This window comes from Eutrigla gurnardus (assembly GCF_963514095.1).
Source record: "Eutrigla gurnardus genome assembly, chromosome: 24".
In the NCBI taxonomy this organism is placed as follows: Eukaryota; Metazoa; Chordata; class Actinopteri; order Perciformes; family Triglidae; genus Eutrigla; species Eutrigla gurnardus.
Genome location: NC_139935.1, coordinates 4,553,465 through 4,577,429, shown reverse-complemented (window position 1 = coordinate 4,577,429; position 23,965 = coordinate 4,553,465). Strand labels below are relative to the sequence as shown.

The window sequence follows — 23,965 nt, the reverse complement described above, 5'->3', positions numbered from 1 at the left end:
TATTAGCAGCATGATTACCGGTGATGGAAAGTAACTAAGTACATGTACTCAAGTACGGTTATTGTACTTTACTTTTTTTTTTACTACTTTACACGTCTGCTTCACCACATTTAAAAGGAAAGTATTGAACTTTTTGCTCCACTAATTTTATATTTGACAGTTAATGTTGCTAACCTAATTACTTTTCAGATTAAGACACTCACAGGTTTGCTACAGGAAAAGTTTTTTTAATTTTAACGCAGTAAACCGTATTAAATTACTTATCTGGGACACTTTTAATTAAGTTGCCATTGAATTAAGGGATTTCATTTGTAATATTTTGTGGAATTGATCAATTTAAGTATCTGAAAGTACCACATATCTGTGATGCTATATTGTTAATGACGTCATAGGAAAAATTGTAGTTAGCTAAAATTACTTAATTACACTAAAAGTGTAGTCGTTATATATCATATTGTGAATCATATTGATAAGCCATATTTCATTTATTAAGTTATATCCCACCACTAACAGTGAATGGGAGAAATACAGAATTAAAATTGACCGTAAAACATAATTTCACAATTAAAAAGTGATGATAGGAGGTAAATATGTTGTATTAAGTTTGAAATACTGAGAACAGCCAATAAACTACCCGCTATAAGTTTTAAATGAGAGTGTAGATGCACACACTTTCTACACAGTAAATCTGCTCAGAAGCAATAGGCTGTTTAGTGGTAGTTTTAAACTCAAAATAAAATAATAAAAATAGTAGTTCAGACTGGATTAAATATAAGGTTCCTTAGTATGTTCTCTTTCTTTTCTAACAATATTATATTTTGATATGTATCTGCCTGTTCCAAAACGTTCTGTTTCATTATTACACCCATGATGTATATGAATAAAAGTGTTTGTGTTTTTCAGCTCAACCAGACAGTGTCCCAGTAGGTGGCAGCCAAGATTTTTTTTCAGTGATTTTTGCCAATGAACCCAGCAAACCTCTGCCACTGGATTAACATGTGTTTGCAGGCTGCAACAGATTTGGTGGACAGACAAGCTTGAGTAGATGTTTGTCATTGGTGTCTTATTTTGGTTATATCATGTTATTGTTCTGTCCCAACATAAAAAAACAAGTTAAATTAGCTTATTTAGTTGCCTTCCAAAGGGTTATTTGTATTATTTTAACATTAATGATGCCACAACACATACAGGCTGATGTCACCCCCACACTCTTACTTAATATGATGGCTGCTTACTTTTCAGACACATGATACTCATTCATCACTGCAGTTAATTCCACATTTTGTCCAGTCTGGCTGTCGACAGCGCCCCCACTGGTCCGAATTAAACCTGCAACGTGCTCCCGTTGACATGGAGCTGCAGCTGCAGAGTCCAGACCTCGGGCTGCCGTGATCCTCCTGCGCCGTCTCCGCCTCTGAAACCGGACGATTTCAACCAGCAACGGGATGAACCACAGCTGAAAGGTAAGCTTGAGATTCTAATTTAATTTCGGGAGTGTCTTTTGAAAGATAGTAGCCCACTTATTATCTGTTTTTTGTTGTTTTTAGATTTTAGATCCGGCGTTGAAAGCATTCACACCGAACTTCATTCAAAAATTGACTTATTATTGTCGCCGAGCTTTCTGGAAAACATATTTTAACTTTAAACGTTTAAAAAAGCTTTAGTTAGTGTCCGCTCTCCAATTCGTCGACCATGCACCAAACGTCACATTTCTGGGGGGGGGGGGAAACAACGTAATGCATGCTGAAATATACACTTCCAATATTAAAAGTTAAGCGCTTGCGCAAACAATTCTGCTGCTGTTTATATTGAGCTAGGCTTCATTATTATTCATAAACCCAAAGCACATTTAATAGTCTGATGCTTATCATACTTCATATCATACATTCTTAGATGTATTTAAATCTGTTATATGAAATACATTCTGGTTTCTGTATCTTACTTTGTTATATCATATTAACTTATCAATGTTCTAAAAACTAGGCTCCCTTACAGTGTATTTGAAAATACACTCATTTCTTGTGTCATAATAACTTCTGAGCTGAAAATGCTGATTACTACCAGCTTTAATCAACTTTATTTGATCAGGTTTCCTTGCTGTGCTACTGTAGATGTGCATACTGCAGTAAAAATTCATGGAAAAACACATTCAGAGATGTAAAACTCTATGATAACCTCATAAAAGGATCCACAATGTAGAAAATATCAGACATGTTTATTTATTGATATGTTTATTTTATGGTAAAAGACATTAATATACAGTAGATTTATGTATTCTGTTATTTTTTTAAACAGTCTGAATGGAAATCGAGCTGCTAAGTCATGAATCCATACCTGAACTTATCCTGCCGCTTATATATAACCCCCCCCCCCCCAAATGGAAGTGGCGTTAAATCATTAAACTGGATGCCTGAGTGTTATACCCACAGACCTCCACAGTTTCACATGAGGTCAGGCTGAAGTGGAAAAGGAGGGCAAGATGGATGAGAGGAGAGAAAGAGTGACTTTGGTGCTGAGGGGCTGATGGACAGGCGGCCGGTTGTGGAATTTAAACCAACAACCGTTCAATCACAAGGGACTGACGGTTTTGAGATGCTAGCCTTTACCCGTGGTCAAGAAATAGCTTGAAGGCTAATTATTCCTGAAATGACAATCTCTCGTTTTCACATTTCTATTTCTACATTAGTAAATAAACATGATAGGAAGTGTAAATAACTCATTTGGACACCCATTGGACAGCAATGTGTATTTGCTATTTTTGCATGTTTCTTATGACTTTTCACATTGGCATATTTCCCAGCATCTGTCGGTTTAAGATGTATAGGCTTTTTTTTACGTGTCCTCACTGGGCAGCTTGTCTCACCTCTAATCTACACTTCTACTTGTGTGTGTGTGTGTGTGTGTGTCGCTCCTCTAAGCACTGTTTTATTGCTCCAGCAGAAAGTTAAACCTCAGTGACTGCTGGGTTTAAAAAAAAAAAAATCAACACAGCCAGGTTTGTTTAAAACGGAGGGAGCTGGAGGTTTGAAGCATTAAAAGTCAATATTTCTTTGTGACCCACGGAGCTGTTTCACAGTGGAGCGCTATGTGCTGGACAAGGCATCCATTGAGGGCTGTGACGTGCGGGGGGTGTGTTGGGTGTGTTGGGGTCCACTACTGGTTTTGGGGCTTAAGAGTTGTTGGGTAACCACTGTAGGCCTCAATTGCAGCTGGTTGTGGATTAATTGAAATCACTGTAGATAATAATATTTAAAAAAAAAAATTATTTAGCTCTCCAGAGGCTTTTAGCGCCTTTCGGTCACAACGTTTTGTCTCCCTCTCCCCGCTCTCATCGGCGCTGTCTCCAAAGCAACAACAGTGACCTCATGACAGAGTTATCTTTCCCAAAACGTTAGAGGAGTGGAAGCTGCAGAAATTATATATTTTATATGAATAACAAACTGTCACGCCCGATGTATATCTTTTCTATTAATACTGGGCATGCCTCACTTACACACGTAATGACTTTGATAGCACCACGACTAAATGGAGGGAGGAGGGTTGATTCGCAGATGCACTGAGGTTTTAATACGAGACTATTCTGAGAGTGAAATGATTGCTACGGACAGGCAATCAAATACGTGAAATGTAGATGGTACAAAGAGGTGCTTGCAGATCAGAATCGCACAATCAACGATATGGAAGTCACTATCCTATTCACTTGTTAAGTTGACAGTTTTTTGTTGTTGTTGTTTTTAGTTCCCCTGAAGTCCACTGCTCTCTGTAATGGCCATCTTTCACTGATCCTGGCTTGGTTTTTTGCTCAGCACCCCCCCCCCCCCTCCTCTGCGTCTCACTGTGCTTGTAATCATTCAGCCTCAGCAGTGACAGGACGGCTGTAAAAGCAGAGCCGGAGGAGTTCATCCCGAAAATTTGCACAGGAATGAGCCATTCATCCTCTCAGGGGGTTTTGGGACTCTGCTGTGGTGAGACTGAGGCTGAGAGAGATGAATGTCCCGCTCTGTAAAGGTTGGGGATGAGGCCGGGAAGTGTTATTTGTCTCTTATGCTTCGCTGGGCACACGGGAAGCTAAACGATCCTGTCGGCTTTCAGTGGATATGATTTATTGGTGCCATTATTTCCTGAATGGGAGGTCACCGCTTCGCCTCCTTGGATTGGCACTTCTGTAGCCATACCTAACTTGGTCAACAGCACACAAAAAAAACCTGTCATATCTCCTTCTTGTTGACACGGCGCATGTCTTCACTAAGACAACAGATTTGAAAGTGTTTCGAGTTGGTTTGTTTGCAGGATTCACTCTTTTCACTCTTTTTCACTCTTAATTTGAACGAACCTCATATAACCCGAGATCATCAAACCTAAAGTCAACACATACACTTTATTTTTTTGTGTCATTCACGGGTCACATTCAATCAAATTCACCGGTAAACAAAGTGACTCTCTGTTGGCCATCAGCTGACTCTGGAGGCCAGACTTTGTTTAGGCAAACGCAATGTTTGTCCGAGCTAATTGCATTTGCTCTCGACTCTCGTCTCCTCATTAATTCGCACATTGATGATACTGCAGCTGTGCTCCACCAACGCCGCGCTCATTTTTGCATCTTAACGACTCAAAGCTGACCGTGGATCAGTTCGTGTGCACTGATTTAGATGCCGGCAGCTTGCAGAAAGTTAGCCAACAGTCTTCAGTTGCTCAGTGCATTTTACAACACAACACTAGACTAAAATAAAGTGAATTCCAAGTGTTTTTACTTAGAATGCAAAGTAGATTTTCATATTTTAACAAAACAGTGCTTGAATTGGAACAACAAAAGGTGTCAAATAAATTCTGTCTCACAATCCCATGCAAAAACTTTAACATTCTGTATGAAAATACACATGAATCCAAGAGGAGAATGTGTGCAAGCGTGTGGAGAACTTAAAAGCGCACGCCGATACATGCCGACTATGTGTGCAGGGCAAATAGACGTCGTTGAAAATCTGAAAAACAGCATCTGAATCCGTTTCATCAAAGACCTTTGATAACAATACAACCTCACGCAGAGAGTTAAGTTTGCTCTGCACAAACAGGAATGCCCCCACACACACACACACACTTTTCACTTTCTCCCCCTCACACACACACACACCCCTTTCCTCCCCCCTCCACCTCCCTGCACACACTCTGGTCAGCGTGCCACTGTGTGTCGATGTGTAACAAGTTCTCTCTCCCTCTCCCTCTTTCCCTCTCAACATGTGAAGGATCTGCGTTTGTCTCTCCAGATCAGTTTGGTGATGGTGAACAAGTAAGTTTATTTTCTCATACTTATCTGCGTGCTGTGTGTGTGTGTATTCGTGCACATTATTATATTTATATATATCCTGTTTTTTTGGCTGATTCAGTGCAATTACTTATTCTTTTGTGTTGTCCTTTCTGTCTTTGTGTCTAAGTCGCCCACTTTATGTGGGTGTTTTTTCTCCCAGTTTGTCTTTCTTTTCCTCTCCGCAGGCTAATTTCTCCCCTAAATGATCTAGAACATGACCCCCGACCTCTTCCTCCCCCCTTTTCGTTCACATCCTCAGCGTATATATATAGCGCTGTCTCTCCCTGCAGAGACTACACGTAGCATGGATAGTAAATGTTGGTGGGCTGTTCAGGTATTGGGGTAGTGGATATTTCCTTTGTTCTGTCTGAGGCATGAGTGCTGTAATTGGCATCAGGATGGTTTAGGAGATAAAAGCAGAGGGGAGACAGAGGAAAAGCCTGAATCAATAGCCTCAGTCTGGATTCTAAAATGACGAGTGTATTTTCTTTATTTTTCACCATTCAACAAATGAGCAATCGGCCATTTGTCAAGCGAGATCCACGTGTTGCACTGATTGTTACCCCAGGCACAATCCTGGACTAATGGGGAATATTTTTTGATAAAAACATGCAATAATTCTCTCCTTCCTCCCACAAATACTTGCTGGTAAAAAAGGGCACCCCTCTAAGTTGATTGCACAACTAATAGGATCAAGGTTACAAATCTGTAATTGGTTATTCTTTTTTTATATATTAGTTCACACTGTGTCTGCACATGTTGTACTTGCAGAACTAAAAGCAGAATATCCACTCAAAGGTACATTTAAGAATAAACGCGAGGACACAAACAACTCATTATACTGAGAAAACAAAATCTCATTATGGTATATTTCTAGTTTTTGAGTTTTGAACCTCATCCCATGGTCTTCCTCACTGGGTAGAGTTTGGCTCCGTTGTCCTCACGTGACCGAGACATTACAAGTGATAACATTTGTGTGCCTGCAAATGGATGTGAAGGAATGCAGGCATCCGTTAATGGAGATAAGGGTAAAAGTAAGCTTCTTCCTTTATCTTCCCAACCAATCAGAGCGAGGTTCTTCTTCTCTGCGGTTATTAGATTAAATTCACAACTTTAAAGGTTGCACCACCCCCTACTAGAGAGAATTGTAATCCATAAGTGAGTAAATTAATATTGATTATGGGAAAAATGTGTCTTAGTTGTTAAAAAAACACCTTCTGTCCTTCCTTATTGTGGCTTTGTATGTTTTTTCTGGCCACCTGATGAATGTGATTCTCCTTTCAGCTCTGTTTTCCCGAGGGAAATATCTGGATTTTTTAGTCGCTAAATGCTGCACTATGTTCACCAGCTCGTCCCCCGAATGTGTCAAAAGAGATGGAGTTCATGATGAGAGCGCGAGATGAGAGCGGGGGAGATAGGAAGAGAGGGATCAGTGCAGCTGTGTGCCTCTTTAGGATTCCTGCTCTCTACCTCCTCTAGCCGGGGCCAAACCGGCATCATTAGGTTTGGCAAATTACCCGAGCGGCCATTGTGGCACAGCCATGGCACGTTAGTGTGTCTTTTTAACTGTGGCTAAACTCAGTCTATTCACTTGTAAAAGAGAGCGGCCATTGGCAGATAGTTGGCAGGTTGCACAGAGAGGCCATTCACCCCGGTAGGAAGGAGCTGAGAACACTGCCTCGGAAATGGTCCTCTCTGAATATTTTGATGGAGAGACTCTGGATGCCCTCTCAGTGTCTGTTTGCTCCAACTGAACTGACTCCATTTGTAATCAATATTACTACTTTCTAGACATGGGCTGCAGTCAAGTAGCTGCTGTGATTTCTTTTTAGAGATTTGCTTTTTGGTAGCAGCTGTGTTTTTTGTGAGCCCTCTTTATTCAAGGAGGAATTTGGAGCAGGTTCTTCAGTGTAGGGAGGTTCACTGTTTTCTTTTAATGATATTTGGATGAAGTCCAAGTACAAGGGAGTTTAGACAAGAGGCTGATATACAAAGGTCAAATGCCGGACTCCCTTCTTTTATTTTTGATGCCACGGAGGGACAAATTAGGAGGCTTCTGAATGAGGAAATAATTACTTATAATTAATTTCCCTGTCATATATCACCTCAGTAAAGAGGATTTGTCAGGATTTTAATGAAGCTCACTTAACATGTGTCTCAGCATGCTCATTTTGTAGCCTGTGTAATCCCGGCGGAGGTGTTATTCACAATTTTCAAGGTCTTTTTTTTGCGTCTTTTGTCGTCAGATCGTGACATATAATTGCCTTTAATAGCCTCTTTTGTAAGAAATAACTGAAGAGGTTTTATTCAATTTGACAGTAAGAAAATAGCACCTTCACAGTGTCAGTATGGCGGCACAGTCGGCATATAGAAACTTAGGAAGCTTAGTGGTCACACAGCCACAAAGGAGCTTCACTCTGCACTCCATCAAATCAACTCATTCATATATAAGCAGGCGGTTGAAGGCGTCCAAGTGACACACACCATGGGAGGGCCATCCCTCTGGCTCCCGAAAAGACTGAAACGTTTCGACCGCTTCAGTTTGTCTGAAGACAAAGCCAAGAGCGCTTGAAAAGCTTGCAGACACACACAAAAAAAATAAATAAATAAGCAGCAGATTTTCATTTTGTTTCCCCCCCTCACACCTCTAAAGTTCAATACCTCGCTACACTTGAAAAATGAGGAAAACCTCTGCGGCGTGTTTACTTTGTGCAACCGTGATGAAGTGTTGCAGGAACACGGCTGTCCAAACACTTGTAGAATGCATTACGGCATTTTCACCGGAGACTTTATTTTTTTTGGATTCTTTACCTTTTGCTCGTGAATTCTTTTAAAGTTGCAGGACTGGTTTGAATCCAGTATTAGTTAGGTTCTAGTCTTGATTGTGAGAAATGATAAAGACAGTTTAATAAACTCTCTATGGGCGGGGAGGGTGTGATTTGATGGATATGCATAGGTGGACAGTTTAACCTTTTCACCATAAAGGGCATAAATATATATCTTAACTGAAGACACTGCAACAAATCAAATGTCAAAGTGAAATAAGAGGTCAGGTAAACTATCTATTTATGGGCATAGGCTTTAAAAAAAGAAGTGAGCTGTTTTTGTGTCTGCAGACATTCATACTCAAGACATTCAGAAGGTCTGCGGATGCATGTTTGAATGTGCAAACATTAGCAAAGTAATTATTCTATTATTACAGTGCTGTGAAAACATCTTATTGGGTATAATCAGTCCAGTGTTGCGAGAGGCAGAGAAGCGTGGTGTTAATATCCTCTGTTTAATCCTTTCAAATAGGCCACTGTTTATTGCCAATGTATGCCTGCTACTCTGATTTATTATTGTGGAAATGATTGCAAATGCAGGATGTGCTTTGAATTCTTGTCAGTGCTGCAAACTCTCTTACACCTGTCATATTTTGCTTTATTGATCTAGTGAAGTCTTGCATTGCGGCTGTATGAGAAGCCTTGGCAGTGTTGCTCTCTGCGTGGAGGTCACATGTTCCCTCCATGTTCCTGTGGTTCTCCGCCCGCCGTCCAAACACATTACAGGTCACATGAATCAGAGAGACTCTGTGCTACTAAGCTCCTCGCAGCTTGTTCAGGCTTAATGGTGTTTTTCAACCACATGAATGAATGAATGAGTGCTCTGACACGCTCACGAGCCTGAATGTGTGCCCGCCTTCACTTCCTACTTTTCCATCGACGCGGGTTTACCTTCCAAATCTCAAAACATCTTTAAAGTACCCAGTTGGAAGGAGATGACTTGGTCAACTTTACAGTATTGCCTATACAGTCGACAACATTGGTTGTTGGCTCAAATTCTTGCATTGACCTGACAAGTGACCTCTTGCGGTCATTCTTAATAATGGCTGTCCTCTCTCATAAACAAAGGCGTTCTCCAACAGGCCCTTGTTTACACCTGGGATTAACATGCGGCTCGGTCAACTGGAAAGCGGACAGATCTAAATACGAGTGTCAACGACCACCAAGACGCATCGTGATCCGATTGCTCAAACTGCGAGGCCAACAGGCCAACCGAAAGCCTCCGACAAGGACAATTTTGATCACTGCCGAGTACATAATACACTTCACGTGGTCTGACTCATCGATACAAAACGCGAGGGAAACAGGGAAGGCAGGCGGGACAATGTTTGGCTCACCCTCTGTAGCTCTGTGCTGAGCCGAAGCTGCACATTGGATGGATGTCATGATGTTGCTGGCTGTAATTGGTTGGTTCTAGCTGATGTAAGCACTTAAAAAACAGATATTAAAAATACAAAGAAATGGATTTGTCTTTCTCTTTATGGTGGGTACAAAGTACTTCCAGTTGATTAAACTTAACCAAACCTCAACAGAGGATCTGAAAACGCTCGTGCGGCTCAGTGACAAGCATGCAGTCTTTAGCGAGGGCTGATCACAGAGTGGGAATCTGCATCTGAACATTTCCTCCTGCCCCTGAAGAATCTGACCGACGTCTGCTGCTGCTCCCCCTCGTCCCGCTGAATAGACAAGAACCCCGAACACTAGGCCTCCTTTTGCACCGCGAGAGGAGCATAGCCACGGAACAAAAGTGAGGCCAGCGGTGACGGCTCTGCTCCTGTCGCTTCATTAAGCAGCAATGTCAGGCCCAGCAGGTTGGAAAAACCTCTGCCTCCGCCACACATTCAGGGCTCCTGGTGAGCAGCAGACATGCAGACATTCACCGCCTCCAATCTCCAGCGAGGGAACTTCTTCTTCCTTGCCCAAACCTGGTGCCTACATTACCCACAAAGCAACGCGACCGCCAACGGTTCTGTCCGATTCTTTTCATTTTCAAACCCTGTCACTGCAGCAAGCATTTAAAACGTTCTTGCGGTGCACCTAAAGTCTTAACCTTTTTCTAATTTATGGTCAGATTTATAATCAAAAGAGGTTTTAAAATGTGAACAATGGTATCTTTAGTTTGTCCACAAGTGTATTAAACATATTGCAATATTGTCCCCCTACTGTCTGTATCTCATAGTATAAATATCTATAACAGTAAAGTTGACATCATCCGTTTGACCTGGATGTCCGTATGTTCACAAAGTGGTGAGAAAAGAGCTCCATTTGTCAGCTGGATGCTACCTGTTGGCCCTTTTGTTTAAGTTATTTGGCATCACCGAGGGAATTTCTCAGTCTAGTAAACCCTGCAAGTCCACAAAGGGCTTACAGCCTAAATGATCAGCTCATGTTTTTTTTATTTTTATCCCATTTGACACTCTGCAGTCATCATCAGATCACCGTCTTTGAGCAGATTTGATGTACTTAAATGGATTTTGATGTTGACACAAAGCCCCACCATGTGGCTCGCAGTTCAAAGTTCACACCGCCTGTTTTGGCTCCGGGCCCGAGGCTCGTCTTTGAATAGCTCTCCTCAGTCATGAAGATCACTGTTGATGGCACCCTCGGTTTGAGAGTGGGCATTAGAGGGATTGGCGGCGCTGGCCTTTTTGAGGTGAATCAGCCATGACCGAGTCCCGCTGACACCGAGGGGCCGGACACCCAGAGCAGAGAGCCGGAGCCAGCAGAAGCACCGGCGAGCTGGGGAGGGGGGGGCTGGCAGAACTAATTCAGATGGATGGACGGGCGGACAGAGAGCGATGGAGGGTGCACACAAGTGTGCTCTTTAATGTTCAAAATCTCATCCAGATGTTTAGATTTTACATAGTTTGGTTTGTCGGTTTGCTGAAATTTAAAGACGTCTCCTCCGTTCCAGGTGTTTCAAGAGGACCTGATAGAAGACTGGATGTGGTTGTAGCTATGGTTACGTCAGGGTGGGGGTCTTGGGCCCTCTCCCCCTGTGGCCTTGTGCTGGTGATCTGTTCGTCTGCGTGTCTGTCCCAGCAGCTTCACATCAAACCAGCAGAATGTAGTAGAAAGGAGCATCCCGTTGTCTCTCATCAAGGTGAGTGCCTCATCTACACCGGCTGTTGAAGCGGTGGCATTGTTGCCCTCTTTCCATCTTTATATTCTTGGAACTGTGCTTGTACATTTATCGGAAATTAATAGATGTTTTGAATGTCTCCAGTATGGCCTCGTTATATGTTCCTCTTCAGCTGTCCAACAACTGTGAAAGGGGCTTTGATGATATTATTTTTGACAGGATGTCAGCTTCCATTCAGCTCAAAGTATTCATCTGGCAAACCATGCTGTTATTGTTTTGGATACATTTGTCCCACAAAGCTCGGCCGTCCAATAAAGGGACCCGGCGTTAATTTAAACAGCAGAAATTTGCTCTGAAACACAGCGGGTAGGATTCATTTGCTGCTGGCCGCGGATGATGCAAAACAGCCAGGGACTTATTTATTGTTCCGTTCAGGTTGCCTGTCATCCTGCCCGGGTGGAGGCTTTAAATCAAGACCGTTTAATTGAATTGATTCTAGTAATAAACTTTATTCACACAGCACCTCTCACAATGTCCTTTACAAGGTAACAAATGCATTGCAAATAAAAAAAGCAGGCAAATAAAAGTATGAAATCAAATAAAATGTAATGTAATGTGTTTGCTCCTATTAATATTATGTTTAATAGTATTTTATGGATTGTGTCCCTTTACAACATTTTGCCACCAGACCTCCTGAGTCTAATTATATTCTGCCCAGTTTAAAAAACTAAATAGAATCTACATCCTTTGTAAAGTTGAAGCCTTGGGCTGATTCAGTGGAGAGAAATGTGACACATCTGTAAAAACACTTGAGGGCTTATATAGCCAGGTAGCGTTTGGTTGAGGAGGGTTCCTACACACTTCATGTTGCGGCTCCTTTTCCCGCCCTTGCACGTCTCCTCATCCCCTTTCTTCTGTCCAGCGTTGAGGCCGTGGATGTGGGAGTTCTCCCATCCCGGAGTCAAGGATTTCTCCCAGCTGGCTGTGGACCTGAGCAGGAACCAGCTCATTGTGGGAGCAAGGTAACAAACAGCTCAAGCCCCGTCGACATATTCTGCCAGTATACGATGTTGTTAAAGGCTTCAACTCTGTCTGTTACAGAAACTTTGTCTTCAGACTGAGTTTGAGCAACGCCTCACTCATACAGGTAACGTGAACCAAGAAAAAGCACATGTTTTTAATGTAATATGTTCTTATTAGTATCATTTTAAACACGCTAATATATTTCTTGTTTTATTCCCCAGGCGACAGAATGGACCCCCGATGAAGACACGAAGCGCTCATGTCAGAGCAAGGGGAAGTCTGAGGTAGTGCCTGGTGTCACATAACACAGTCTTTATTAGCTTTATTTAAAATGTGGTTGACTGAAGTGTTCACGTTTTATTGATGGGACTCATTTGTGTTGTGTTTGTCTGCAGGAGGAGTGTCAAAACTACATCCGGGTTTTGTTGATAAGTGGGAGGACGCTGTTCACATGTGGGACCAATGCTTTTACTCCGGTCTGCATAACCAGGCAGGTCGGTACAACAGTTCATCATCAGCATCCCGGAGAAGAAACTGATATTCTATTTTCATTCTGGATTAATTCTTATTGATCAATGAACTGCTTTTTCCACTATAAAAGTACAATATATAAATCCTCAAATTCCAGCCCTTCTTTGCTCATAGATAATTGGATTTGTTGGCTCTAAAAACTTGTGAATTCAGTTGTGTTTACGCTGTCTGTCAGATCGGTAACACCAGTCAGGTGTTGGACACAGTGAACGGCGTTGCCCGCTGTCCCTACGACCCGCGCCACAACTCCACCGCCATGGTAACCGAGAAGGGCGAGTTGTATGCGGCCACGGTGATCGACTTCTCGGGACGCGACCCCGTCATCTACCGGAGCCTGGGGAACGTGCCGCCGCTGCGCACCGCCCAGTACAACTCCAAGTGGCTCAACGGTAAACGCAGCGCCTTATATCCGACCCGTGTCTCAGTTTGTGGCTGTCAAACCCTCCAAATGTTCTCTTTCCTCCCCTCGTGTGTCTTTTAGAGCCTAATTTCGTGTCTGTTTATGACATCGGTCGCTTCGCCTACTTCTTCCTGAGAGAAACCGCCGTCGAAAACGACTGTGGGAAGATAGTGTTCTCTCGCGTGGCCCGGGTCTGTAAGAACGACGTGGGCGGCCGTTTCCTGTTGGAGGACACCTGGACCACCTTCATGAAGGCGCGACTCAACTGCTCGCGCTCGGGAGAAATCCCCTTTTACTACAACGAGCTGCAGAGCACCTTTTACTTGCCCGAGCAGGACCTGATCTACGGCATCTTCACCACCAACGTGTGAGTAATGTTCACGAAAAGCAGGATTTAAAGTGGAGATGCTTGAAACAAGCATTTATTCTTGCAGGGCGCAGCGTCCTTGATAACATCGTGGGAACTTCTTATATTACACTCATGCATATTGAAGAAATTCCTGAGCAAAATGTATTTAAGTGCTAAAATCTGCTCCGAGGACCAGTTCAGACTCAGATCACCTCCAAATTATGTGACAATTTAAAGGTTTTTTGTCTAGTTTTTCATCAGCCACAGTATCAACAATATCCCTCCCCTCCTTTAGGAACAGTATATCAGCTTCTGCTGTCTGCGCCTTCAACCTGAGCTCCATCACTCAGGCCTTCAACGGACCCTTTCGTTACCAGGAGAACCCCCGCACCGCTTGGCTCTCCACCCCAAACCCCATACCCAATTTTCAGGTAAGTCCTACATTTAAACAGACTGGATCCACACAGTCGTTTGAAAGTTTGTCCCTCCATAATTCCCCAGCCTTCTCCTCCAAGAAGTTCTTCAAAGCACCGCCACTCATTTCATCTTGCTGTGCCGAGTAGAGAGATAGCTTATTACAGCATCGCACACAGAAAAATCTGGCTCAGCTCCATCAAATATACCTCCAACAATAAGTGCTTGGCAAGTTTCCCGACGCATTTACAAAATGCTGCCCAAATCGGGCCGCAGGGACATTTCAATTCATGTAATCTCCGCAGTTCATATGCAATCGTTTTGTTGCTTTTAATTTCAGATTTGCATTTATTTAACATATACTTATGCTGTCAGAAATGATGACCTTCTGCAGCTCATATTGATCTTTCTCTTGGAAGGAAGTTTGACTTTAAGCAAAAAAAAAACCAAGAAAAGAACCCACAAGTAAAACATTATGCAAATGTATCCGTTGACGTTTGTAGCTCGTGCTCCCAGTTTTAAATGGATGAAGTGTTTTCATAAAAAGGAACTCAGAGACAGAGTTTGAAAACCACCAGCCTTAACATTTGACACCAATCCCTCAGTGTGGCACGCTGGAGGAGGGAGGCCATGGTGGGAACCTGACAGAGCGCAGCCTCCAGGACGCCCAGCGACTCTTCCTCATGAACGACGTGGTCCAGCCGCTCACCATCAACCCTCTGCTCACCCAGGACAACGTGCGCTTCTCCAAGCTGGTGGTGGACATCGTGCAGGGCCGAGACACCCTCTACCATGTCATGTACATCGGCACCGGTGGGCAAAACTCCATTACTGGTTTAAAATGAATATTAACACAGTCAGAGAGAGTAGAACTTTACTCTTCGTTCATCTTGTCCAATCAGAATACGGCACCATCCTGAAGGCTCTCTCCACAACCAATAAAAGCCTTCAAGGCTGCTACCTGGAGGAGCTCAGGCTCCTCCCTCAAGGGCAAATCGGACCAATCAAGAGCCTGCAAATCCTCCATAGTGACAGGTCTTTGATTGTTGGGCTTGACGACAGACTGGTGAAGATCCCATTGGAGCGCTGCTCCACTTATCCAGCTGAACGGTATGATCCAACAGACCTGATGATGAGGATGGTTAATTGTGCTTTATATTTGATGCAGGGCTATACCAACATACAAGTCTAAAGTATAAAGCAAATGAAAATATACTTCTTGCTGTTGATCATTCAGTAAAAGTTGCAGTTTATTTTATTCTGGGAGCTGGCTCGGTTTGAAGTTTTGCTGCTGCTGCTGCTCCTGGCGGGAAATATACTATCGCAACTTGAAAAATACTTAAATTGATTGATGAACTTAGTGCCATTAAAGACACAAACATGTGCTGGTGGCCAAGTCTGAAAGCCGCTGACAAAGATGATTATATTAAGAGCTTGGTTTATTTTCTCTGTAAAGAAACTGGCAAGGGCGGACAAGTTTACTGACGACCTTAGAACACATTGTATGATGTCTCAGTATCCGTCCCACTAGCCTCCCTCCTCCTGGAAACACACTAGCAGTCCTTTAATACAGAGAAAACAATAATTATCTGCTGCCCAGTGGAGAGATGTGCAGACTACAGGACTGTACCGCAGAGAACCAATCACTGACTGGTTGTCTGCCCTCATGTTAGGCAGTGCATGGAGGCTCGGGACCCTTACTGCGGCTGGGATCACAAACAGAAGCGCTGCACCACCATCGAGGAGAGCTCCAACATGAACCAGTGGACCCAAAACATAACTGAGTGCCCAGTAAGTCTCGCACACAAACACAAGGGTGTATTGGTCTCTACTGTAAATAAATGCTGAGCTTTTTAGGGTTCGGGTTATTGAGGTTATTGCCAGCAATCTTAGAATGTAATTTTATGCATTATGCAAGTGTGGCGTTGTCGTGTGCGTTTATCATAGACTTTAATCCCCTTGAATTATCTTCGTAGGTGAGGAACCTGACACAGGACGGCGCGTTTGGTTCTTGGGCGCCATGGCAACCTTGTAACCAAAACGACGGCGAGGGCTCCACAAGCAGCTGCCTGTGTCGGTCCCGCTCGTGTGACGGACCTCTGGCCCGGTGTGGTGGCATCGAATGCAAAGGGCCGACCATCCAGGTGGCGAACTGCTCCAGGTACGCTCTCTTTGTTCAGATTTCACAGATCAGTTACTCTACGCTGATCTGAAAACAGTCAAATCAATACAACCGTACTTCCCCAGGAACGGCGGCTGGACTCCCTGGTCCTCGTGGGGCCAGTGCAGCAGCAGTTGTGGTATCGGATTCGAAGTGAGGCAGCGGTCCTGCAACAACCCCTCGCCTCGCCACGGCGGGCGAGTCTGTGTCGGCCAGGGTCGAGAGGAGAGGTGAGAAGGAATATGTTCGGGAGGTGGAAACGTTGCCCTCTGCGATGCAAACATGCACACTGTGGACAGGAATGACTTTGGTGTGCTTTCCAGGCTGTGCAACGAGAAGAAGCCCTGTCCCCTCCCAGTGACCTGGACCACGTGGGGTTCCTGGGCTCAGTGCAGTGCTGAATGTGGAGGCGGGGTCCACTCCAGGACCAGAACCTGTGAAAATGGCAACAGCTGTCCCGGATGCTCCATGGTACTGCAGTGCTTATTTATTCAATTAATCAGGCTAAAGGGTTCAGAACCACATTTAATTTATTGGCTTTCACTCTAAAGACAGCCGGCTGTCGGACACAACATTAATTACATATTTCATCAAAGTGCTATTTGCAGTTATACCTCCCCCTTTATACATTTAATATAAACCTACTAAATATTGTCTTGTGCTTGATTACAAGTCATAACAGACACCAATGAGTCATGGCCTTTTCAAACAGGATAAATTAGATTAGTCACAGTTATTTACAGACCTTGCATTTGTGTTTCTCTGCAGATAATTATTTACAAGTTATATTTGGAATCATAGATGCTTTACTTGCTGGATGAATTATTGGGTTTTTAAAATAAAAGATTAATCCCCTGAAGAGCTTGAATGTGCTCAGTAAAGTGTAACCAGCTGGATTATGGGATTTTTCCTTTTTTTCACACCCTCATTTTATGGATATTTTTGTCGTGCCATGGCCCTGCCAGCTCCTTCTGTAGAGCACAACAGCTGCTTCTTGCTCGGAGGTTCACCACGATCAACAAGCAAAAAGAAGGCTTCCCGCCCACCAACAATGCCAGTTGTGTTTCTTTGAAACCTGCGACCGAGCCAGAAGAAGTCATTGTGTGTCTGCAGCGAGGTGCAGCCCTCCATGGCGCCTTAGGCTTTGCCTCTTTACAAACACCAGAAGTCCCATTTAACACAGTAATTAGCTGCATAATAGAGTCCATACAGAAAGAAAATGCTGCTTATGATGAATTAGTGAAACAGTGGGCTTTGAGAGATGGAGAAAACCTGCAGCGGGACGGACGGACGTCGCTGTTTCATCTGCATTCATGATGGTAAGAATTCTCCATCCTGTTTTCCAGGAGTATAAAGCTTGTAACTTGGAGGCGTGCCCTGAGGTACGCCGCAACACCCCCTGGACCCCCTGGATGCCGGTCAACGTCAGTCAAGACGGGTCGAGGCAGGAGCAGAGGTTCAGGTACACCTGCCGCGCGCTGCTCCCCGACCCCCAGCAGCTCCAGCTGGGCAAGAAGAAGTTGGAGACGCGGTTCTGCCCCAACGACGGTTCTGGAGCCTGCACGACTGACTGTGAGCACTGGGAATGAACAGGGGTGGGGGGGGGGTCATGTCATGGAAACTCAAGGTTTTTGATTATACCGGTTTACAAACAACCTGGAGAGCTGCATCTGATTGGGCTTCAGTGCTGCCGGTGGCAGAGCTCCCAGTAAACACAGCTGGTCCAATCAAAAGCAGGATGTAGCCAAACTGTATGCAGACACGAATCAGCAGATTGATTAAACATCATTGAACCGTCGCGGGCGAAGACATGTCCGTATATTTTCATAGAAAAACCAGTGAAATAATGTTCCAAAACAGGTAACGCTGACATGGTGAAAACGTCGTTTTATTGTTTCACATATCCGCCTCAGTAAGTACACCTCATTCATATGTAAATAATTTCTAATTGTGGTTGCCTGAGTGTGTAGCGGAGAACTGGCTCATTTTTCACCGTGACCCAAATTTCACCCCATTAATTAACGTTTCATAACAGGCTTGTCTGTCTGCTGGGCTTGGCAACGGCAAGATAAAATCACGTGGTTCATGAATTTTGAAGATTTATTTTAACAATTCACTTGGTGGATCAAAAGATGTTGGGATCAACTTTCACTCTTTTCCCACCGCTCCATCGCTTCTCATGTGAAAGGGATTTTCTTAACGTCACACGTTACGGTTGAGGGGATTTGGATCCTAATAAAGCAAATAAAATCTGTGTATTTCCAGCTCTGGTTGAAGACTTGGTGAAGACTAGCGGGCGAACTCTGTCCCAGCCGCAAGGTGTGCGCTGGGGATTGTGGGAGACGTGGTCCAGCTGCACTCAGCTGTGCTCCAGAGGCTTCCGGACCCGGAAGCGTAGCTGCTCGACGGCGGAGGGCAGGACGAGCCCCAACGCCTGCGTGGGATCCCCGGTGGAGTACCAGGACTGCAACACTCAACCGTGTCCAGGTAACGGGGAGGTTCTGGCCGCTCGCTGTACTTTCAGCAGCAGAATGTGTGCAATAAAGTTCCTGATGTTCCAGTGAGTGGAGCCTGGTCTTGCTGGTCCTCCTGGTCCCAGTGTTCGGCCAGCTGCGGGGGCGGACACTACCAGCGGACTCGGACGTGCAGCAACCCGCCCCCTTCCAGTGGAGGAGACATCTGTATCGGCCTGCACACTGAAGAGGCGCTCTGTCATACACATGCCTGTGAAGGTAAGTCTTCTAGATACCTCACCGTCTACAAAGTACTACAAAAGTGCTCTACATGTGTTTTGTCATTCATCATAACTTCACTATAAATACAGCCCTGGGATTCGCCGTGTCTCCCTAGATTAAATAATGGTGTCTGTATGGACACTGATGGGAAATCTCCCCCTCGCAGCAAGTGGTGAATCAATATTTGTGTTGAGGTTGTTTGGAGCTTTTCCCAGCATGCATTGGATGAAAGTCAGACAGAGGTGGGAAATAACCAAGTACGAATATGTTGTTATTTTTTAGTTTTACTCCTGACATTTCAAACAAATATCTGTTCTTTCTACTACATTTTAATTTATTTCAGGGGAATTATTGATTATTCTTACCATTTGACATTCACCTTTATTCCTTTTGTCTTTTAAAAAAAAAAGAAGTAGAAACATGGCAAAACAAATTGGTGTAATCAACTTCTCGTCTATTTTAAGCTTTTGTTCAGTGAACAAAGGGGCCCTAGTGGCCACACACGGAGGCTGAGCCGTGACTGGCTGTTGACTGATGATGATCACTGCGCTGTCGCCAGCGTTTCCCAACCGGCACCTTTTGGTGACTGCCGTTTACCGGCTGCTCGGGATTTGATTTGCAGTGGACACTGAATCTCAAAAACATCACCATTTTCAGGCAGTTTCGATTGAGGCTTTGTTTTTTGTACAGAATGTGCAGTTTTACAAAAAAAAAAGGTTGAACACACATCTATTGACACTGAATGAGACGATTAATTTGAATCAGCCTCCTGGATTTGCAGCTAAGCAACCACCGGCAACACAATGCAATCAATTTGTTTTCACAACTGTGTAATCTATTTGACAGGAAAACAACTATTGTCCTTGTTTTTCGGTTTCCTCTTTTCAATCTCATGATTGCATTTTTTTCCGTCCGCTCTTCATCAGACTGGGTTGAATGGACGGAGTGGGGGGACTGCGACGAGGAGGGTCTGCAGCGCCGCACTCGTCGCTGTGGCGAGGACCAGCAGGCGTCCGCCGGCCTCTGCCAGGGGAACATCACCCAGTCCAGGCCGTGTCAGCCTCACGAGGTGCCAGGTAAGCACATACTTTTGTTAATACATTGCGAGCACAAATGTGCTGCATATTGTAAATTGCTGTGGACTGTTGCTGATACAAGCCGAAAAAACTGAGCTCCACAAAAGTTTAATCAGACGCAGTAAGTGCTGACGTGTTCCCTCTGTGTAGAAATTAAAAAGATGAATTAATGGAGATGTCAGCGTTCTTCCTGCCTCGAGAAGCGTGAAGCCTTTGTCTTTTTGGACGTTTGATCTTTTGGAGCCGTGACGACTTTACTTCACTACATCCTTCCTCTCAGTTTTTATTTCTGTTTGTCTGTCTCTCTCCAGTTATTTTACCCGGACAGGAGGACCAGAGCTGTGGAAGTGAGTGAAAATAAGTCTCTCTTTTCAGTCTCCCAAAAACGATTAGAACCTTCATTGTCCTTTTTTACGTCTACACACAAAAAAAATCTATGTCGCTTCAGTTCCCTGGAACAATAATCATTTGTACCACACAGTTGACAGCATCATTTTTTTGTGGTTTTTCACACTTCGACACTGGACCGAGCATGTTTTTGAATTTGTATTCTCAAAGCAACAAGGCAACAAATGATGGTTTCGGAAGGCTGGAGTTATACGGTCTGATGTTCTTTTTGTCCCGGTTAGAAGTCGTGCTGGTCAGTTGTGATTTATGGATTATTTAGTTTGGAAGACCAACAATATTCAAGCTTGCTCCTAACAAACACATGAAGCCTGTCGTTCAGTCTGTCCTTCCTAGACTTTAGTCCAAGGCATGAAATCGGATCATTTACATGCCGGACTGCAATCATATTTGGTGCGTTCATCGCTCCCCAGTGATGGTTTTAATCAAAGTCTCACCACGTTTCGAGCTTGAGCCACCGTCGGGCCAAATTTTCCCTCGACTTGACACCTGTGAAAACTACAAACCTGGTTGCCAAGACATTTGCTGTGGGCAGTCGAGGAATTAGAGTGTTTACTCCGTTCCTGGATGTACCCATTTCTGCTTCCACTGTCCACAAGAAGTGTAAAGGGAGGGCTGGCGGTCGTCTCATCCTCTCTCTTTTACCCCCCTTCTGTTCCCAGCCTTTACTTTGTTCCAGCTAGTAGCCGTGGGCTCGGCCAGTTTCTTTGCAGCAGCGTTGCTGTCGGCGCTGGCCTACACCTACTGCCACCAGCTGAACCAGCCGTCGGCCGAGTCCGCCGTCATCCACCCCAGCACGCCCAACCACCTCACCTACAACAAGCAGGGCAACGCCACACCAAAGAACGAGAAGTACATCCCCATGGAGTTTAAGGTGGGCTCCTGTCACCTTTATCGAGTCTTCAGAGTCCGTATTTGAAAGGTGATCGCTTTTCCTTTATGTCTCCCAACTACAGACGCTGAACAAGAACAATCTCCACGTGAATGACGAGACGTGCAACCACTTCCCCTCCCCGCTGCCCTCCAGCAACATGTTCACCACCACCTACTACCCTCCCAGCCTGAGCAAGTATGACTTCCACCCAGACTCCCCCTGCAGGACATACAGGCACAGCTGAGGAACAAACAAACCCACCTCCTCCACTCACCCAAACAACGCCACAAAGTCTTTCCTCATTCAAAAAAAAAATACACCAAGATTTTGATCGATTATCCTGTTGGCTTAGATCGAAGTAAACACCAAAATCCCTCTCATGTTCCAGTCAAAGTAGATCTGAAAGGCTCTTTTATGATGTCTGGCCGTACAGATTGTTTCAGTTTTATTTGCCCAGAAATGACATTTAAAATCAAAGAAACTGTCACTTTAACATCACACAATTATTATATTATTGTGCACTTTATACAACCAATTACTCGTGCATGCTATCCTCGCAGGATTCGTCATTGCGTTCCAACACTTTAGCTGGAGAAATGGTTTGTTATCCAACGAAATCATTTAAGATTAAGATTATTTTTACCACGTGGGAGACACTTAATGCCAGAGGTACGCAGCGGCCTTTTCCTCCACCATGTTTCCATTCATTCTGTCGATGAAACCAGCGCCACAGGTGACCCCCTCGCCCCCATCCTCTCTCTTCCCCCACCCTGAGGTGCTCTGTTTATGCTCAGGGCCGTGTGAGAGCAAGGTAGGACTCAGAGCTCCAGGCCTTCAGGTACACTAGACTGTGTGTATGCACTGGACTCAGAAGAGCCTCATCCATCCAGGACTCCGTAATCGTGTAAAATATTTCCTCGGACACACAAGTTTGGGTCAGTAAGAACCAGACGACTGAAACGTCCCCAAACTTCACTGCGTGTGTTGAATGGAGCGTCTTATTTGCTTTAATTCTGACGTTTAACAGATTCCACACCTGGAAACAAAACACTGACGAGGACATTTATGACTCACAATGTCCTTTTTTTTTCTTTTAAACGAAAGTTTTGTGACTGTCAGCAGATGATATGAGTTATTTTAGCTGTGTTCACAGCTGTTGTTATCTGAATCTGCTGAAACTCGTTTTTACATTATGGTTATTGTTCAAAAAACGCCAAATATAACAGCTAAACACTGTTTTTGGCAGTCGAGGAAAGCATGGCGGACTACAAGTGTGTTTTTAATTTAGATTTCTGACACAAATAAAATGTGCAAACACATAATTTGGGCCCCACACTCCAAAAACATGCAGGTGCCTCTGAGAGTGTGAATGGCTGCCTGTTTAGACGTGTTGCATATGAGGCAACATTACTGGTGCTTGTATAAATATTTTTTTTTTCACATTTCTGTGGATTATGAAGGCATTATGCTTGCAAGTGTGTTACATGCTTCCTGTGATTTATAAATCCTGCAATGCCTTTTTTTTTAAAGTCCAGTAATTTCAGAATAATTACCAAGAAGTGTCCTAAAAACAACACAATGTGCGAAGGGGAATGCGCTTCATTTAAAGCAAAGTAAATTGGTTTAATTCGTCTTTATTATTGATGATGGATACACGACCGTAGATACATTTGACTAAAATCTACCAATTTAATTTGGACACCATCTCTGTTTTTCTACAACTAAACGACACAGTTCTTCACAGGAAATTATTCTGAAATTACAGACGCCTTTTCACCCGTTCTTCTGCTAAAAAAAAGAAAAGAAAAGCCCAAAGTAGTAGGCTATAAAAACAAGAGAGTATCGCTAATATTGAAGCTACTCCGTGCTGTAAAATGTACATTGCATATCTTGTGTTTCTAAATTGTAAATACCAAGAAATGAATGCCGGTGTTTCTCACCGCCTGCAGTGTTATGTAGCATGAAACAAACAGCCCTGATTGTGTTCCCGTTTGAGCGTACGAACGATTGCATGACACTCTCACATGAATACGCGGTACACGTTTGTGTAACTGTACAAATATATTTGTATGTATTTGGCCTGGAGACGATGGAAATATTCATTTTTTTTAAAGGGGCATGACAGAAAATGTTGTGTGTTGTATTTAAAGACCTTCGTCAGTGGATTTAAAAATGGATTTGTTTTGCTCCCAAAAGACACTTCTGCTATTATAATGCGATCGATGACTTAACACTGCCTTTTGGACACTGTGAACTTTTGGTACTCTATATTTTTGTATAATGCACTGTAAAAAAAAAAGAAGAAAAAAAGGTGAATAAATACATTTTGGTGCCAATATTTTTGATTATCCATGCTAAAAGCTTGGACCGCGTTTGAACATTGAACAGCTTTTAACTCTCTTAATAATCTTTGCATTAAATATTGGATATGGACTACTAAATGATGCTATGCCAAAGACTAAAACTAAAATATTCATGGATAGTTCTGTTGTTTTTGTTTAAGTTTCGGTCTTCTAAGTGGTTTGACTGATGCACAGGCAGGAATACAAGGTGCTCTTTTTAGTGACTTATCGTCCTCGGCCGTCTTTAATAATTAATGTTGCGTGAGAGTACACAGGCGTGCAGGTGAGGTCCACTATTTTGTCCTCTTCACATGATTATGTTTCTATTTTTCATGTGGGCAGGTCAAGAGATCTTCACTGATGAATAATAGAAGCACCGCGGTGGAGCGAAGGAAGGGCAGATTGGATGTTGTAACCAGAAAATCAAAGTTACCAGAGCAGTTATT

At 43.7% G+C, this 23,965-nt stretch overlaps 1 protein-coding gene across 1 annotated transcript; it reads left to right on the top strand.

The window, feature by feature from the left end:
- Window positions 1-5,229: 5,229 nt before the first annotated feature.
- LOC311010112 (semaphorin-5B-like) lies at window positions 5,230-22,270 on the top strand. Its single transcript, XM_084004627.1, has 22 exons — window positions 5,230-5,284; window positions 11,042-11,230; window positions 12,132-12,231; window positions 12,311-12,356; window positions 12,454-12,516; window positions 12,628-12,726; window positions 12,939-13,152; window positions 13,245-13,530; window positions 13,808-13,943; window positions 14,532-14,739; window positions 14,829-15,036; window positions 15,600-15,717; window positions 15,903-16,087; window positions 16,174-16,317; window positions 16,411-16,558; window positions 17,434-17,659; window positions 18,353-18,574; window positions 18,649-18,819; window positions 19,749-19,898; window positions 20,210-20,245; window positions 20,966-21,177; window positions 21,260-22,270. Exons 2-22 carry the CDS (start codon window positions 11,086-11,088, stop codon window positions 21,419-21,421), a joined length of 3,279 nt encoding a protein of 1,092 aa, XP_083860753.1. The 5' UTR covers window positions 5,230-5,284; window positions 11,042-11,085; the 3' UTR covers window positions 21,422-22,270.
- Window positions 22,271-23,965: the final 1,695 nt, after the last annotated feature.

Coding starts and splice junctions, on each gene's coding strand:
- LOC311010112 (XM_084004627.1), top strand. CDS start 11,086: ATGGTTACGTCAGGGTGGGGGTCTTGGGCCCTCTCCCCCTGTGGCCTT. Junction 14,740..14,828: donor TGTCATGTACATCGGCACCG/GTGGGCAAAACT, acceptor TTGTCCAATCAG/AATACGGCACCATCCTGAAG. Junction 18,575..18,648: donor CAACACTCAACCGTGTCCAG/GTAACGGGGAGG, acceptor CTGATGTTCCAG/TGAGTGGAGCCTGGTCTTGC.